Source organism: Rhinatrema bivittatum, chromosome 12, assembly GCF_901001135.1.
Source record: "Rhinatrema bivittatum chromosome 12, aRhiBiv1.1, whole genome shotgun sequence".
NCBI lineage: Eukaryota > Metazoa > Chordata > Amphibia > Gymnophiona > Rhinatrematidae > Rhinatrema > Rhinatrema bivittatum.
In genome coordinates, this window is record NC_042626.1 from 5,541,744 (window position 1) to 5,560,736 (window position 18,993).

Sequence of the window (18,993 nt, forward strand, 5' to 3'; positions counted from 1 at the left end):
AGGCACTGTTACTCAGGGTGGGGGGGGGGAGATAGAGAAAGAGAAGATATGAAGGAATATGACATCATCATGACATCACTGCCTACCGCAGCTGGACACCCTCGCACCGGCACTGCTGAGGTCCCACCCCTTGTCCACAAAAGCTACATCAAACAAAACAGAAAATAAAAGAAACAACAATGTTCTGTGCACCTCCCTAAGAAAAAGCCAAATGCGTTGCTTACCCTCCGAGACGTGCAAGTTGATATCTTTCCATGTCCCTTCTGTCCCAAACGTTTCCATTCCGCACCTGTACCACCCGGAGTCCTCTTTTGTCAGGTGATTAATTAGGACTTTGAATACTGCAGGATCTCTCTCTTCTGCAATTACGATTCTTCCCTCGTAATTTGCGCCCACATAACCGTCTGAGTCAGCCACAGTACGACAGCCTGCTCTGCCCACCCTACACCAGAATTTCTTCACACCAGTCAAGTTGCTCTGTAGTGCACATCTGATGGTTACAGATCCCCTCTGCTCGCCAAAGATCAGCTCTGGCTGGCCAGCTTTGCCTGGATCTGTTGGGATAGGTCACATTGGCACTGTATGTCTTCAAAGTGTCATATTAACTGCAGAGCTGCTCTGTAATGGCATGATCTGGGTGCATTTTCCATTCTGCAGAATTTTCACAATGACCTTAGTGCTAAAGCAGTTACCTCTCATTGAGTGACATGGTGGAGAGAAATTTGATTACTGCATCAAAATGTTTGGATGCAGAATGCCATTGTATGTTCTGGTATTCATATATGCAGGATTAGAAGCACATCTGCCCTGGGAGCAAAGCTGGGGCAATGTGGGGGGGGGGGGGGGGGAGGAGCTACGTTGCTCTTTTGAGACAGATTGTGAGGACACAAGCCCAAAAGGGAAGGATTGCCAAAAGCCAACATGCTCAATATAAATAACATTGCTCTCCTCCTACTACTACCTATCACTTCTACAGCACTACTCTATGTACACAGCACTGTACAAACACATATAAGAGACAGCCCCTGCTCAATAGAGCTTACAATCTAATCAACAGAAACGTACAGGGCAAAAGAGACTTGGAAGAACTTAATTTATTAAGAAAATGGCTGTGAGTGGGATAATCAGGGATAAGATTTAAAACAACCTTAAAACATGGGTTTTTAGAGTGGACATGAATAAGACCAGAGAGGGAGCATGATGCAACAACTCGGGAGTATATTCCAGGTGGACAACGCAGCAAAGTGGAAAGCACGGCATTGGGAATTGGTGATGGGGAAGGACCCAACTGAGAGTGACTTGCCTCGATGGATGGAGTTCACGAGGAAGAGTATAGAGAGAGAGAGAGAAGAGAAGATAGGTACTGAGGAGCTACAAAGTGAATGCATTTATAGGCAGAAGCAGACAAGGAGCCAATAGAGTGACTTGAGAAGTGGGGTTATTCGGTCAGAGTTGAAGAACGATACATTTTGTTCAGATTGCAGTGAAAAGAGATGGCTGCCTGGGAGATCTGAGCAGAGCAGGTTTCCGTAGACTAAGTGGGAGATGATGAGATCGTGATAAGGGTTTTAGTAGAATCTTCAGAAAAGAAGGGATGGACTTTGGTGGCAGTATAGAGAAAGAAATAGTACATTGTGTAGAGGAGGAGAAAGGAGTCAAAGATGAGCCCAAGGCTACTGGCTGAGGGGACTGGGAAAATGGCAGAGAAAGAGGAAGTGGGGACGTGGGCTTAGAAGAGCTCTTTCTTGGCCATGTTAAGATGGTGACGGGACATCCAGGCAGGAATGTCAGACAAGCAGGCTGAGATTCCTGATGACATTTCTGCTATAGAAAGGTAGATCTGGGAGTCATCAGCATAAAAATAGCACTGAAAGCCACAAGAGGACATCAGAGCACCAAGACACAGCATCACTGAAGCGACAGTCACTAGGCCTTCTCCCCTAATAATGTGCATGTAGGCACTCACAGACATCCCATTTTCAGCACCCGTCCCCACACGCTATAAAAACAAGGAGAACAGCTACCTTCTGAAATCCTGAGATTCACCGGGAAAAAGAAGCCGTTGTTATTCTGCCCAATTCCACATCGGTACTGCCCTGCATCTTCCCATGCTAGCTTTTCCATTTTCACCACAAACGTTCCATTCTTGGGGACGTCAGAGATGGATGTCCGGTTCTTGTGGCTTGGAGCTACGTAGGGGGTGGTGGAACTGACAGTGTCACAGCTTGAATGAAGTCGTGAACACTTGCACCAGAATTTCCTCCCATGGATATTTACAGAGGAGGTTTTGTAATGGCACGTTATGGTGATGGAACTGTCAAGCTCGCCGGTCACAGTGAAAGGTCCATATAAAGCCCTAGTAAGTGCTGAGAGAGAGAGAGAGATTATAGGACTGATTATATTAACAGTCTTATTCAGGGTTAATTATGGTGTGCTAGTACCAAGCCCAGCATTTCTAACCACTGCTGCCTATGACACATGACTCAGCATGCGGGTAGCATATCACATTTATTCAAGGCTGGTGCAAGAGGTGAAACTTACAGCCTGCTGCCCCACCTTCACCCCCACACACAATCAAAAAAATTATGCATTTATGATAGTAGATTTTACATGAACAAGAACATTTAAACTACAGACTCCTGAGATAAAAATATCACTTGCAACTTGTATAATATATTTACATGCAGGGTTGTAAAACCCTGCAAAAAAAGTAAAAAAGTACTCTTAGAATTGGTATTAGATGTTTTGCAATGTGTCTTGGGCATGGGCTTGGCCCTCAGAAAACCACAAGTAAACTGAATTACAATTACAATATAGTAAACCTCCTATGCCAAAATTGCAACAACCGCCAGCACTCAAACACTAACAGCCCCTACTTAGAAAAGGCAACACTGCAATTATTTCGCCAGGCACTAACATGCCAATATACCTACTATTAGGAAAACAGAAAAAGCCAAGCTGCCAAAGATCCCTAAGCAGAACATGTCAACTCAGTCACACATGCAAAATACAAACAGACCCTTACCAACTGCAGATTAAAGTGACAAATGCGAAGACAAAAACTGAACTGTAAACCACAAAAAGTCAGACTATGTATACAGTGCAACAATGGAAAAACAGAAACATTACAATTCCTCATATAACATCACACAATAAAATCAGGAAATATAAATCATCAATAGAAGTAAAACCATACTAATAAACAGAATATTTCAAAACAGCTGAAAAATTGAATAACATCCAATAATTTAAAACTCATATACATTTTCCAAAGATCAATAAAATATTTCCAAATAGCAGACACAATCACTGCAATACTGAAAAACTGAAAAAGAAAAAAAAAATCCCCTGCTGTGCTTAACCGGGATCTTTTGATTTCCAGGTGCCCTGAGATTGTCATGGAGTAGCAGGGGAGGGTTTGTTGCTCACAGTCTTTCTCCTATCCTCAATCATAGAACATGCTCTCTCGCTCTCTCACAGATACTCTCTCTCAGAAAAACAGCAGCAGCCTTTTCCTTCAGCTTCCATGGCAGAGGGGACTCCTTTTTCTAGAGGCCGCAGGGACTGATGCTGCTCTACTTCCTGTCCCTCTGGGGGGAGAGGGGGGTACTGTTGCTTCTGCTACTCATGTATTCAAATGTCAATTCTGCCTCTTCCTGCAATGGGGCATGCGCTGCTGGATGTGTGTGTGTGTGTGTGTGTGTGTGTGAGTCTTCCCTTCTATCCCCCATTAATCAATGACTATCTCAGGGCATCTGGAAATAAGTTTCCAGGTATGGAGAGAGGGATTTTTTTATTGCTTAGTGTTTGATGTGATTGTTATTTTGAAATATTTTATTGGTGTTTGGGAAATTTTGGATAACTGGTTTGAAATATTTATTCTTTTTATGAATATGGTTTTTCTATTATGATTGAAATATCAAATTTCTTTTTTTTAACTTTCTTTATCAAGGTTTTGTATCATAACATGAAAATAGCCAAAAAGCAAAGATAAATATGAATAGAAAATGAAAAACATTTATATAGCAATGAATCTCAAGCCCTCATTATAAAGAAACGGGGGGAAAAATAGAAAAAGAAAGAACAAAGAATATTTATCAATTAGTTCCCCAAACACAGATCCATCCAAAAGGTTTCCAAATGGAGGGAATCAGTGAAGATAAACTTATTCTTCTGAAAAAGCACCTCACATTTACAGGGGAACTCCAAGAAGAAGAAAGCACCCATGACCAGAGCAGCAAACATTGCCTTCCTTCATTCTTGAGTTTCCCTGGAAATGTCCGGAAATATCAGAACTTTCTGACCACAGAATAAGCTGTTTTGTATTTAAAGTCCTGTCGAAGCACAATCTCTTTATCAGAATCAAGTAGCAAATAACACGAAGAGTAAAACAGGAAGAGATACAATCCTGAGAGAAGGAAACAATTAGACACATCAGAGCTATCAAAGGGGACCTAGCAACTCAGGAAACCCTCTTCTAAATCAGGAACCTTTCTAGAGCTTGGCATGCAGAAAGCTTTTATCAGCAGAGAACTGCAGCCCCTCTACCACATATCTTTTAAACACCCCTACTCCTGACAAACATCTGCTCTTGGCAAAGTTGAGAAAATGAATGTTCTTAGATTTCATCCCTGTTTGTCCTTTATTGCAGCAGTAACGTTAGATTGCAAGGTAATTGATAGCAGCCGAGTGAGATAACACCTGGGATTCTAAGACTTCAGGTCTCTGATCCAAATCCGAGAATTTAGCTGAAGCCCACAGAAAAGTCAAAGATAGCGGAGGAACTGCTTGAATTAAAGAGGATTCCAAAACAAGTCAACGCAAGGAGATTTCTGATACTTCTTTAACCTCTGAAACTGTGATAGGAGCTGCAGAAGAAGGACATTAGGAACTTCTTTACAATCAGTATTTAAAGGCAATGTTATGACACTTTCAGGCAAGGGAATCCTGAGAGAAGGCACTTCCAAAGGAGTAAGATCACCTCCAGCTCCGTGTTCTGGGACTCCTATTCCTCTTCAGGGAGTCTCAGATTGATCATGGAGCTCTTCCATCCACAAATGAATGAAGCTGGATTAAAATGGGTGGTGGGCATGTATTGGAACTTAAAGGAGAGTCATGTTGTGAAGCAACATGATGATAAACATGAGAGTCCATAGAAACCCTTACTGGAGTCGACGCCATCAGGATAAGAACATAAGATCTGCCATACTGGGTCAGACCAAAAGTCCATCAAGCCCAGCAACCCATCTCCAACAATGGCCAATCCAAGTCACAAGTACCTGGCAAGTACCCAAACATTAAATAGATCCCAAGCTACTATTGCTTATTAATTAATAGCAGTTTATGGACTTCTCCTCTAGGAACTTATCCAAACTATTTTTAAACCTAGTTACACTAATTGCCTTAACCACATCCTCTGGCACTGAATTCCAGAGCTTAACTATGCGATGAGTGAAAAAGAATTGTCTCTGATTTGTTTTAAATGAGCTACTTGCTAACTTAATGGAGTTCCCCCCTAGTCCTTCTATTATATGAAAGAGTAAATAACAGATTTACATTAACCTGTTCTTTCATGATTTTGTAGACCTCTATCATATCCCCCTCAGTCATCTCTTCTCCAAGCTGAACAGCCCTAACCTATTTAGCCTTTCCTCATAGGAGAGCCGTTCCATCCCCTTTATCATTTTGGTCGCATTTCTCTGTAATTTCTTAAGTGCAACTATATCTTTTTTGAGATGCGGTGACCAGAATTGTACACAGTACTCAAGGTGCGTTCTCATATTGGAGTGATACAGAGGCATTATGACATTTTCCGTTTTATTAACCATTCCCTTCCTAATAATTCCTAACATTCTATTTGCTTTTTTGACTGCTGCAGCACACTGAGCCGATGATTTTAAAGTATTATCCAATATAATGCCTAGATCTATTTCCTGGGTGGTAGCTCCTAATATGGAACCTAACATTGTGTAACTACAGCAAAGGTTATTTTTCCCTATATGCAACACCTTGCACTTGTCCACATTAAATTTCATCTGCCATTTGGATGCCCAATCTTCCAGTCTTGTAAGATCCTCCTGTAATGTATCACAGTCTGCTTGTGATTTAACTACTCTGAATATTTGTGTGTCATCTGCAAATTTGATCATTTCACTTGTCGTACCCCTTTAGATCATTTATAAATATATTAAAAAGCACGGATCCAATTTTCACCTTCCTTTTCCTTCCCATAACTTTTGTATTGATCAATGCAGAGGGGTGTGCTGGTGGTGGCATACATTTAAGGTCACTCTCTTAAGGCATCCCCTGGCGCACTATATAACGTCAGTGCCGCACTGCCAGCAAGGGATGCCTCCTCCAGCTCCTTAGAACTATACCCCAGGAAGCGCAAACAGCTCAGGCAGGTTGATGTCCTCCAATCTTTTATAGTTCTTGATTTTATTATTTAATGTTTTATGAAGAATTGTAATGTTTCTGTTTTTTCCACTGTTTTTTGCATATAGAAGCTGGTTTGTTGTGCGTTCCAGGTCAGTTCTTCTCACCATGTTTCTATTTATATTTTCTGGTCTCTTTATTCTGTAATTGGGAAAGGTTCATCTGTGTTCTTCATATGTTAATGAGGTGAAGTATTTTCCTGGCATGCAGTTTCTGTGCAAGGATCTAAAGCAGTCTGATTTGTTTTGTTTTCCTAATAGGAGGTGTATTGGTGCTCTAAGGCCTAGTGAATTATGTGCAGTTCTGCTGTTTCCTAAAGTTGTTACTGTTTGAGTGCTGGCAGTTAGTGCTGTTTTGGCATGGGAGGTTTACTATATTGTAATGGTAATTCTGTTTATTCATGGCTTTCTGAGGACCAAGCCCACACCTAACATGCATTACACAAGTCTAATTCCATGTGCAATCCAAAGGGGCAGATTTTAAAAGCTGGATTTACACGCGTAGCGGGGTTACGCGCGCCGAGCCTATTTTGCATAGGTCCGGCAACACGCGCAAGCCCCGGGACGCACGTATGTCCCGGGGCTTGAAAAAAAGGGCAGGGTGGGGGTGGTCTGGGGGCGGGGGGGGGGGGCGTGGCCAGAGGCCTCCATAGGGCCTCTCAGCTGGCACGCACAACCTACATCTGCCCAGAGGCAGGCGCAACTTGCAAAACAAAGTTTAGGGGGGTTTAGTAGGGCTGGTGGGCTGAGACCGCTCCGATTTCGGAGCGGTCTCAGAGGGAACAGGGAAAGCCATCGGCTCCCTAGGGCCCGGTGCGTGCAAGGTGCACAAGTGCTGCGCGCATGTTATAAAATCGGGCGTAGGGTTGCGCGCACAAATCCACGCCCGCGCGAAGGTACTAAAATCTGCCCCAAGTGTCTTTTTTGCAGAGTTTTCTGGTTGGCACTACAGCAGTGCTTGTAAATATAATATGCATGGTATAAGGGATATTTGTGCCTCAGAAGACTTGAATGTTCTTTTTCATGTAAATCCGTTATAAATGTCTAATTTAATTGCCCTGTATCTGTAGAGGGTGTGGAAGTCAGGGAGGCCTGGGTGCAAGGCTGTAAGGTTTAATTATGTTCTTATGTTCAGAAACTCTGTTTAATGTAATGCCTCAACCGCGACAGTTTTGTTCTATGTAAACCGACCTGATTTGATATTCGTATTGAGAAGGTTGGTATATAAAAATCCTAAATAAATAAATAAATAAATAGGGTACCTGATACCCTTCCCTTGATCATGGGTTCCATGGGTGGGGTAGGAAGGTGTCTGTTTTTTTAAATATAGATTGCTGGAGTGAGCTGGGCTTTTTTTGATGATCCCGGGACAGAGACTGCATGATGTGAGGGCAGGGGGGCAGTACAGTAATTGTTCACACAGTAATTGCATGCATTGTTGTTGAGGACGACTCAAAGAAAGGCAGTGCATTGCCCAGTCTGACCCATCAGGGGGTGCTTAGTCCTGACCCCCAGCTGTCTGTCCTTATGACACTTTTGCACAGGACAATCAGAGATTCCATTACATTTTTTATGTTGGAAATTATTTATTTAAAAAAAATCCAGATATGCAAATTTGGCAGTTTTGTTGTATTTTTGGAAATCCAAACAATTCTAACAATGCCCTAATTTTTACAGTCAAATAATTAAAGTCAAATACCCAAGGTGTAGAGATGTTGCACAGAGGGGACATGACTTTTTCTGACTTTAATTCAATCCTTTCTGCTATGGACAACTAATGTTAGAATTTAACTATGACACTGGAATTGGCTTCTGTGTGCTCACAAAAAGCTCCCTGTTAGAAAGCTGCTTGCTTATAATTTTATACTCAGGCCGCCTCACATTAAAAAAGAAAACAAACTGAATAGTGTAGCAGTAAATAAAATGTGGAATTAATTGTCAGGAAAGGCATGCTGGAATAGGAAGAGGAGTGGCATCTCAGACACGAGAGGGAAGTGGGTTCCACACAGAGAAGTGACTGCAAAGAACAGGCAGGATCTTCCCCTAAATGACACACACATTGGCAGATGAGCCCCTGAGATGTCAAGATGGGGAGAGCGGTACATCCATGAACAATCTGAGACTGTTACTACATAAAGCAAGTCTTCATAGTTCTAGGCACTTCGCTGCATTCAAAGGGGGTAATAAGCATTTACCTGGCAGAAGAGAGAAGAGCAGGATCAGGGTCATTCTTTTCTCCTGCGGTAGAGAAAGGATAAACGTCCGTACTTAGGTGGTGGTTGACTCTTCTCTTTTGGATCCACTAGAATCAGATGCACTGTGGAAATGACGAATAACAATGAATGCGCTATGAAATCTGAGAATTCCCAAGAGCTTACAGTCATCTAAAAGGGTAGCTGAGGCAATAAAAGCCCAAGGGAGCTTCATGCACAAGGCGCCATCAAGTCATAAAGGTTGTAAAACCAGATGCCAGAGAGGAAGGCAATTCAAACATTGGAATTAAAAAAAGACATAAGATTAAGAAACCCCTTTTGGATTTGTTTTTAATTATTCATCCATTTCCAAATTGCAGCCCAAAGTGAGTTACAGTGCATGTTCTGAGGTCATTGGGCCGCTGGAGAGGACTTCCAGTCTAAGCTGTACGTAAGACGATGGAGGATGATGTGACTTGCCCAGGATTTGAGCCCTGCCTTCCCTGGTTCTCAGCCTGCTGGTTACTCCTGCCTAACATTGTATTTGCTTTTTTTCACCATCGCTGCACACTGAGCTGAGGCTTTCAGTTAATTGCATACAAGGACTCCAAGGCCCATGAACCAATCTCTGCCAACCAGAAGCCAAATATTCTCTGAGCTGGCTCAAATATCTCTTTGTTATGGGCTTAGTATCTCCAGATTGGGGTGATTTATCAGCTTCAGAAATCAACAAACTTGAATCCTTGTCGTCAGAGGGAAAACGCTCTGAGGATGAGAATATTGTCCCCACGGGGTCTTGTGACAAGAAATCTGCTCATAACCTTACGGACTCAGCTGAATCACCTTGAGTTAAATGATGACCCTTTCTATTCTGTAAGCCCAATTATTCCTCCTAGGTAAACTCTTAAATGAGAAATCACACAGTATCTATTGTGACTGCTCCCCTGTCAGCACGGCTCTCCTTACCATAACTCTATGAGCTAAATAATCAAAACAGTGCCCGTCAGCCAACAGATTATTCATTCAAAAATTCCCAGTTTCTCTTAGTTCCCCTTGTCCTTTGTGGCTGCACAAATATCTTCCTCCAACAATCAGCTGCCGCTCCCTTACCTTTTCTCACACAAAGATATTTTGCCTGGGACTTTATCCGATGGTGGCCCTGTGTGATGAGTTCATGGTCTGTGCCGTTGTCCATGGGATCCCTAAATTTGACGCTACCTCAATGGTGGTTCTGAGATACCTTTGCAGTGCAGTGAGCCGATGTGGCTATTATTACCACTCTGAACCCTGCTTTATCTATCTGCTAATCTAGTTATGGCTCAAATCACTCAAAACTGGACACCCAAGAAATCTACTTTTCACTCTGTGTAATGCGCAGAGCAGAGTTGCACAATATTTCAATACAATCACCAGATCTGGATCTATTTCCACAATTAATCTCCCGAAATATATTTTCACTCTGTTTGGATTGTGTTTCACCATTGGCTTTGTGTAATAACTATTTTTATAATTTTACCCCTGCCCTTTCAAGATCTCACTGGACAGGGGCCACATCTGGAAGCTTCTGGGCTATCAAGCAGCCCATGTGGCTCCCTGTGGTTTTTCTGGCAGGGGGAGGTCTTGCTGCACAATCTTTATGATTAGGGACACTCTTGTTGCTTTGGAATCAAGACTCTGAACCAGCTTGTGTTCTTTTGAAATGCATTTTCTTCTGGTGACATCCATAAAATAAATGTAACAGTTCACATGCATGCAAAGGACTCCCCTGCCTCTGGGTACCCCTTCAGGCTACTGTAGGAAACTGTCCTGAACTCTCTTCGACTCCTCTCAGTCCTGAATGTCTCTGCATGGATAGGGTAGGACACCTTGAGTTGGGCTCTTGTAGGCTCTTCTCCTCTTTGTTTCCTCCTGCAGAAGCTCCTGCTCTCCATTCTCCTTCCACAGCTGATGACACCATGCAACCTACTCTGTTCCCTTATATCTCGTGAACTAATTCAGAAGACACTAGGAGGAGAGGGATAAATCCCAATAGAGCCAGGAGAATGGCCCAGGGGTCCCAGTGCTGAACCCTGCAGCAGAGGGAACACACAACTCCTGTGCTCTGGCTTTTATTACCCCTCCAAAATTCCAAGCACCACCCACGGGGGGCTCTGCCTCTCACCTTAGGCACATGCTCTTTCTAATGGAGACCGATGTTTCCCAGTAAGCCACCTGTGGATACCACAGGCACAAAATGGGAGAAGATACAGCCTCACAGATCACTCTGTACATTGCATGAAACCCTGTCACTCTGTACCTCGGCCATTGTCATCTAGTCTGCCTAGGAGCTATTTATCTCTATCACTGTCTTGTGCCTCACCCAGGAAACAGTGAAATATCCAATGGGAACAAAATACAAGAACACTACAGCAGCTTGGGAGAATTCTTATTTTGCTCCAATAAATGCACTTAGATGCACTTTCCCCCAAACGGAGAAGATGAATACCAAGAAACTCCCCCCAGTAGGGAAAAAATGTGTTTATTTTTTTAATTCAAGTTTCTGTTTGTTTAATGTTTATTTTGTATTGTTTTGTTTGCTGAACCCAAAAAATGGTTAAAAAAATTAAAAAAAAAAAAAAAGAAAGAAGCAAAAAATCCCATCCCCCCACCCTGGCCCATATTTACCCCTTCCAAGGAGCTCTCTGATGTAGAAAGGGCCACGAGCTATCCCCAATTACGCCCACCCTGCTGGCCCCCAGGCTAGTGCTGTCCTCAGGACCAGGTGGTCCGGGTGGGGGATGGAGGCTTAGAAGAAGTGGGGGGGGGGGGGGGGAGGGGGGAATCTGCATCTGTTAGATTTTGATTTTCACTGACCTTCCCAAATGAAGGTCAACAAAGAATTGGTTTTTTCTTTGAATTTTCAAACAAGACGAAATGCGAGTATTTCATCAAGTTTGGTAAAATTTTGTTCAAAATGAATGCACACGCCTACCACCCAGAACTAAGGAAGCCTGCTTTCAGGGTGCGTGCATCTTGGATCAGAATAAACCCCACCCTGGAAGAGTTGTCACGTCCTGGAAAAACGGTTTGCACAGAAAACCATACAAAAAGATTATTGGGGCACATCCATCTTCCCTCAGAGAGGAGATTAAAAAGGAGAAGCAAACCTGCTGACGGCGCTCAGATTTGCAGTTTTAGAAGTGCAGTGCTGGTGCTTGACCAAATGACAAAACATGACAAGGAGAAAAGTGCAAGGGAAGAGAAATTGTGACTTCTTCAATGAGTTTCAGTAGCTAAAAATTGCCTTCTGATGAAAACCGACCCGTTGTTTATGGCATAACGGTCCCTGGTATAAGGAGGCTCCATCTTTTACAATCGCCGAACCAGCAAAATCAACTGTGGGATGAGTCACTGGCCTCACGCAGACATGGGATTCAGGTGGCAGACACCTTACATCCACCTCAAGCAGGGAGATTTTAAAACAAACCTTACACCGGTCTACCAGTCTCTAATCAGCTTCCAAATCCCCTCCCATTACAGGTATCCTAGGTATAATCAGCACCTCCTCCCCCCCCATTACAGGTATCCTGGGTATAATCAGCACCTCCCCCCATTACAGGTATCCTGAGTATAATCAGCACCTCCCCCCATTACAGGTATCCTGGGTATAATCAGCACCTCCCCCCATTACAGGTATCCTGAGTATAATCAGCACCTCCCCCCATTACAGGTATCCTGGGTATAATCAGCACCTCCCCCCATTACAGGTATCCTGGGTATAATCAGCACCTCCTCCCCCCCATTACAGTATCCTGGGTAAATTCATCAGCACCTCCCCCCATTACAGGTATCCTGGGTATAATCAGCACCATCCCCCCCATTTACAGGTATCCTGGGTATAATCAAGCACCTCCCCCCCCCCCCATTACAGGTATCCTGGTATAATCAGCACCTCCCCCCCATCACAGGTATCCTGGGTATAATCAAGCACCTCCCCCCATTACAGGTATCCTGGGTATAATCAGCACCTCCTCCCCCCCATTACAGGTATCCTGGGTAAATTCAGCACCTCCCCCCATTACAGGTATCCTGGGTATAATCAGCACCTCCTCCCCCATTACAGGTAATCCTGGGTAAATTCAGCACCTCCCCCCATTACAGGTATCCTGGGTATAATCGCACCTCCCCCCCATTACAGGTATCCTGGGTATAATCAGTCCCCCCCCCCCCCATTACAGGTATCCTGGGTATAATCAGCACCTCCCCTCCCATTACAGGTATCCTGGGTATAATCAGCACCTCCTCCCCCCCATTACAGGTATCCTGGCTAAATTCAGCACCTCCCCCCATTACAGGTATCCTGGGTATAATCAGCACCTCCCCCCATTACAGGTATCCTGGGTATAATCAGCACCTCCTCCCCCCCATTACAGGTATCCTGGGTAAATTCAGCACCTCCCCCCATTACAGGTATCCTGGGTATAATCAGCACCTACCTCCTCCCCCAATTACAGGTATCCTGGGTAAATTCAGCACCTCCCCCCATTACAGGTATCCTGGGTATAATCAGCACCTCCCCTCCCATTACAGGTATCCTGGGTATAATCAGCACCCTCCCCCCCCCCATTACAGGTATCCTGGGTATAATCAGTGCCCCCCCCATTACAGGTATCCTGGGTATAATCAGCACCTCCCCCCATTACAGGTATCCTGGGTATAATCAGTGCCCCCCCCATTACAGGTATCCTGGGTATAATCAGTGCCCCCCCCCCCCATTACAGGTATCCTGGGTATAATCAGCACCTCCCCCCATTACAGGTATCCTGGGTATAATCAGCACCTCCCCCCATTAACAGGTATCCTGGGTATAATCACACCTCCCCCCATTACAGGTATCCTGGGGTATAATCAGTGCCCCCCCCATTACAGGTATCCTGGTATAATCAGTGCCCCCCCCCATTACAGGTATCCTGGGTATAATCAGCACCTCCCCCCATTACAGGTATCCTGGGTATAATCAGTGCCCCCCCCCCCATTACAGGTATCCTGGGTATAATCAGCACCTCCCCCCATTACATGTATCAAGGTTATAATCAGTACCCCACCCCCCCCATTACAGGTATCCTGGGTATAATCAGTGCCCCCCCATTACAGGTATCCTGGGTATAATCAGCACCTCCCTCCCATTACATGTATCAAGGTTATAATCAGTACCCCACCCCCCCATTACAGGTATCCTGGGTATAATCAGTGCCCCCCCCCCATTACCAGGTTATCCTGGGTATAATCAGCACCTCCCCCCCCCCCCACCATTACAGGTATCCTGGTATAATCAAGTGCCCCCCCCCATTACAGGTATCCTGGGTATAATCAGGGACCTCCCCCCATTACAGGTATCCTGGGTATAATCAGCACCATCCCCCCCCCCCACCATTACAGGTATCCTGGTTAATCAGTGCCCCCCCCCCATTACAGGTATCCTGGGTATAATCAGCACCTCCCCCCCCATTACAGGTATCCTGGGTATAATCAGTGCCCCCCCCCATTACAGGTATCCTGAATATAATCAGCACCTCCCCCCCATTACAGGTATCCTGGGTATAATCAGCACCATCCCCCATTAAAGGTATCCTGGGTAAATCAGCACCTCCCCCCCATTACAGGTATCCTGGGTATAATCAGCACCCCCCCCCATTACAGGTATCCTGGGTATAATCAGCACCTCCCCCCCCCCATTACAGGTATCCTGGGTATAATCAGCACCTCCCCCCCCCCATTAAAAGGTATCCTGGGTATAATCAGCACCTCCCCCATTAACAGGTATCCTGGGTATAATCAGCACCTCCCCCCATTACAGGTATCCTGGTATAATCAGCACCTCCCCCCCCCATTACAGGTATCCTGGGTATAATCAGCCCCCCCCCCCATTACAGGTATCCTGGGTATAATCAGCACCTCCCCCCCATTACAGGTATCCTGGTATAATCAGCACCTCCCCCCCATTACAGGTATCCTGGGTATATCAGCACCTCCCCCCCCCATTACAGGTATCCTGGGTATAATCAGCACCTCCCCCCATTACAGGTATCCTGGGTATAATCAGCACCTCCCCCCCCCCCATTACAGGTATCCTGGGTATAATCAGCCCCCCCCCCCCATTACAGGTATCCTGGGTATAATCAGCACCTCCCCCCCATTACAGGTATCCTGGGTATAATCAGCACCTCCCCCCCCCCATTACAGGTATCCTGGGTATAATCAGCACTCCCCCCCCCCATTACAGGTATCCTGGGTATAATCAGCACCTCCCCCCCATTACAGGTATCCTGGGTATAATCAGCACCTCCCCCCCATTACAGGTATCCTGGGTATAATCAGCACCTCCCCCCCCACATTACAGTATCCTGAGTATAAATCAGTGCCCCCCCCCCCCATTACAGGTATTCCTGGGTATAATCAGCACCTCCCCCCACATTACAGGTATCCTGGGAATAATCAGCACCTCCCCCCCCCCCCATTACAGGTATCCTGGGTATAATCAGCACCCCCCCCCCCCCATTACAGGTATCCTGGGTATAATCAGTGCCCCCCCCCCATTACAGGTATCCTGGGTATAATCAGCACCCTCCCCCCACATTACAGGTATCCTGAGTATAATCAGTGCCCCCCCCCCCATTACAGGTATCCTGGGTATAATCAGCACCTCCTCCCATTACAGGTATCCTGGGTATAATCAGTACCCCCTGTCGCGTTACGGGTATCCTGGCTCTCGTGGGCATTGAATTATTTCATTTGATTTATATTCTGCCTTTCGACCACTTCAAAGCAGATTACATTCCGGTGCTTCCCTGTCCCCCGATGGCTTACAGTGGGTCTGTACCGGAGGCAGTGCAGGGTAAAGTGACTTGCCCAAGGTCGCTAGGAGTTTGGATGCAAAGCACTTGCTGGTACCATTGCTTTTTTTTTTACTATATTCGCCAATAGACCTTTTCTAACCATCAAATTAAAGAACAGCAATTTCAGCTTAATATGCCACCATGAATTAAAATCAGACCCCAGGACAGCACTCCCAGTCCTAACTTTCTCCTTGGCTCTTGACTGCATTACAGGTTTCGAGGTCTTTCCAAACAGGGGCGAAGGCAGAGGAGGTGGAAGGGAAGGTCACTCTGCCTGCGCTGGATTCCCAGCTTGCAGGCTCCTTAGGAAAAGTAAAGCCTCTTTCCTCCTTCTGGAGAAAGGGCCCGAAGCCCTGGCTGAGTGCTCTCCAAGTTCTGCACGTTGCAGGATTATTTCTGTTACAGAGAGAACTGCATGGTTGTTGTTGGTTGGGGGGGGGGGGGGGGGGTTTGCATTAAAGATACCCAAAGTTAAACCAGAGTTAAGTAAAAGCAAGCAGGTCACCCATTCAGCTATTGAGGCTCTGGGCAGTTTTAGAGAAGAAAATGCCCTACCTGTCGTCCCCTCAGGCTGAGCTTCGGATTAGAAAAGTGTCCCGGGGCGAGGCGCTCCACAGAGAAGATTTAGCCTTAAATCAGGAAACGTCTCTTAATCTCTTTCCTCTTGACCGAATGCCTTCCCGGGTTCCCCCGTGAGCGTCAGAGCAGGGACACAGGAGGAATCTCCCTTCCTGGGAACTGAAGCTCAGCTCGCCACACTACTCACCCTTGTAATCCAGCAGCATCTCCTCCCTGGGGACTGAGCAGCAAAGACCAGGAGTGGGCTCTGCACCACTGTCATTCACTGGAGGAAGAGAAAGAGCTGACGAGTCAGTGAGGGAAGCAATATAGACATTATTTTCTTTCGCATGATACAAATTTGTATTACATGTGGAGAGTCTGTTGCACACAGTACACAGAACTATGGGGTGATACTTTCCAGCGTCCTGTGCCAATCCATGTCCCAAGTAGCCACCAGGATCCAATCTTTCTTCTCCTAACCAGGGAAAAGCAGCGGCTTCCCTAAGTCTGCATGGCTAGCAGTGGTTTATGGACTGTTCCTGCAGGAACTTGTCTAGATTCTGTCTGAACCCAGATATGCTAACTGCTTTCACCACATCCTCTGGAAACAAATTCCACAGTTTAATTGTGCAGTGAGTGAAAAAATTACTTTCTCAGATTTGTTTTAAATGTGCTACTTACTACTTCATGGCATGCCCCCTAGTCCTTATATTAACTGAAAGAGTAAATAACAGATTCACATTTACCCATTCAAGTCCTTTCATGATTTTATAGACCTCTATCATATCCCCCCTCAGCCATCTCTTCTCCAAGCTGAACAGTCCTAACCTCTTCAGCCTTTCCATTCCCCTTATCATTTTGGTTGCCCTTCTCTGTACCTTCTCCATCGCTAAGGGAACTCACAAGCAGCAGGTGATGTGGCCACCCCAAGGGAGAGAGGCTTAGGATGCCCACAGAATAGGAAAGATTACAAATGGGAGCATCTAACAATACATTTTAAGTCTACATCCTGAGATTTCTTTTGACCTAGGAAAAACAGATATGAGGGCAGGATGCTCTCTCTAAATTATTTCTTAGCCATGATATTCGGAAAGAATAAATTCTCAGTGAGACCCTAAGTTGTAACCACCATATATAAAAACAATTAAATCCAGCCCAGTCTCAGGCCAAATAAAGACATTTTGGGGGCCTTAAGCTAATTACTGTTATCCAAGATTTTTGCAAATAGAGGTATTTTATCTTATTATTTTGCAAATATTTAGATGTGATAGCATCTTCCCCCTTATGACTCTGCCTTATAAATAACATGTTTTGGAGGTTTAACAGCGAAAGATATTGTGGAAGTTCCTATCCCAGAGGAAAATTCATTGCACTTTACTAAATAAAGGCTTTTCTTCCAAAATGCTGCTACTACCATTACTACTATAGCACTACTCACTGTACCCACACATACATAAGAGACAGCCCCTGCTCAGGAGAGCTTACAGTAATCAAGACAAGCACACAGAGCAAAAGAGATGTGGGGATTTCATTTATTACGAGAATGTAGAAATGCTCTCTGTGTGTTTTATTGCTTTTATATAGTAGAGTAAATTGCATTTAGTGCTTTTCCATCCAATAGAAATGTGCACACAGCCATCTGTGGGGTGGAGAGAAGACATGGGTTTAGTAAGGAGTGGCTTTGTTATAAGCTCTCGGGGGCAGGGGGCCCCATCCCACTCAGAATACCCGTACAACTTAAGTTAATCATTTACTAAACCACTTTGTAAGACACCATAAATGTTCTCTTCCCCTTTCTCAAACTATTTCACTTTAAAAGCCCAGTAAAATGAAAGTAACAGTTCCACACAGAAGACTTCTAGACACTTCCTGTTTTATTTTGTTTCCTAAAATATGTTTTCATGCTGGATAGAAACCCATAACATATTGTACAGCCATGCCAGGAACTTGATGACTGGGTCGTAAACTGGGAAATGTCTGTTTCTCTAAAAAAAGAAAAAAACAAAAGTCAGGCTGTGCAGCACTGCCGTCTGCTGACCCAGACAGAGAGGGAGCAGGGGCCAGCTCAGCTCCTGGATCCCTTCTGTAATAAAACGTTTCTGCTTCAGAGACCCACAGGCCAGATCACGCGTGATCAAGTTTGGAAGGCTTACAAAGGGCGTGGGTTTGCTATTCCTGCTCTCCCATCTCCACGCCGCAGGCAGCACCTGAGTCACATGGCCAGCCCCATGGGAGAGCAGAAATAAGGCTTTAAACGCACATTTTGCTTTAATTCTGAAAGATTTGTAAGTCCATGAAGGAAGGGCAGTAGGATTTGAACCCTGGCTTCCCTTGTTTGCAGCCCAGTGCTCTAACCACTCCATTTTTGGGCCTGGTATTCTCAGTCTTCGGCGTCCACACTGATACAGGGGTATTAGATGCCCCAGACAAACCTTACAGCCTTTCATTCCCCCTTCCATCCTTTCCCACATAATTACAACTTATGCATTCTTTTGCATTTTTAAATGTATTAACTTCCCCAACCTAGAAAGGCAGATTGCATATGGAAAGTAGACATTCAACGTACAATCTTCCAAAGTAAAAATATCACTTACAACAACTTATATGTTATATACACACTTTCAATAATAATCGTTTAACAGACTTAATAAACCACCTTTCTCATAGTCACCAAGGCGGTTTACTGCATCCCATATGGTGTTAGGTCCATGGTAAAGTGCACTGGGGGTGGACCTGGCCCACAGAAAGCCAGGAATAAACTGAACTACAATTCCAATATAGGAAGCCTTCCATATCATAAGTGCCAGCACTCAACCTATGAAAAAGCCATACCGCAAATATTACACCAGGCCCTAAACACCAATACCCCTCCTATTAGGAAAACAGATTAACGCCAGGTTGTTGTAAATCCCTACATAGAAACTACAGGCA

At 44.8% G+C, this 18,993-nt stretch overlaps 1 protein-coding gene across 3 annotated transcripts in view; it reads right to left on the bottom strand.

Annotated features, from left to right (window-relative positions):
- Window positions 1–16,200, bottom strand: part of LOC115074561 (polymeric immunoglobulin receptor-like) — a 32,862-nt gene extending 16,662 nt beyond the window's left edge. For all 3 annotated transcript variants that reach the window (XM_029574132.1, XM_029574133.1, XM_029574131.1), the window contains exons 1-4: window positions 16,057–16,200; window positions 8,630–8,751; window positions 2,025–2,366; window positions 225–554 (exon numbers count right to left, since the gene is read on the bottom strand). In XM_029574132.1, the coding sequence (XP_029429992.1) occupies window positions 225–554; window positions 2,025–2,366; window positions 8,630–8,663 (706 nt within the window). In that variant the 5' untranslated portion in view covers window positions 8,664–8,751; window positions 16,057–16,200. The remainder of the gene's footprint in view (window positions 1–224; window positions 555–2,024; window positions 2,367–8,629; window positions 8,752–16,056) is intronic.
- Window positions 16,201–18,993: the final 2,793 nt, after the last annotated feature.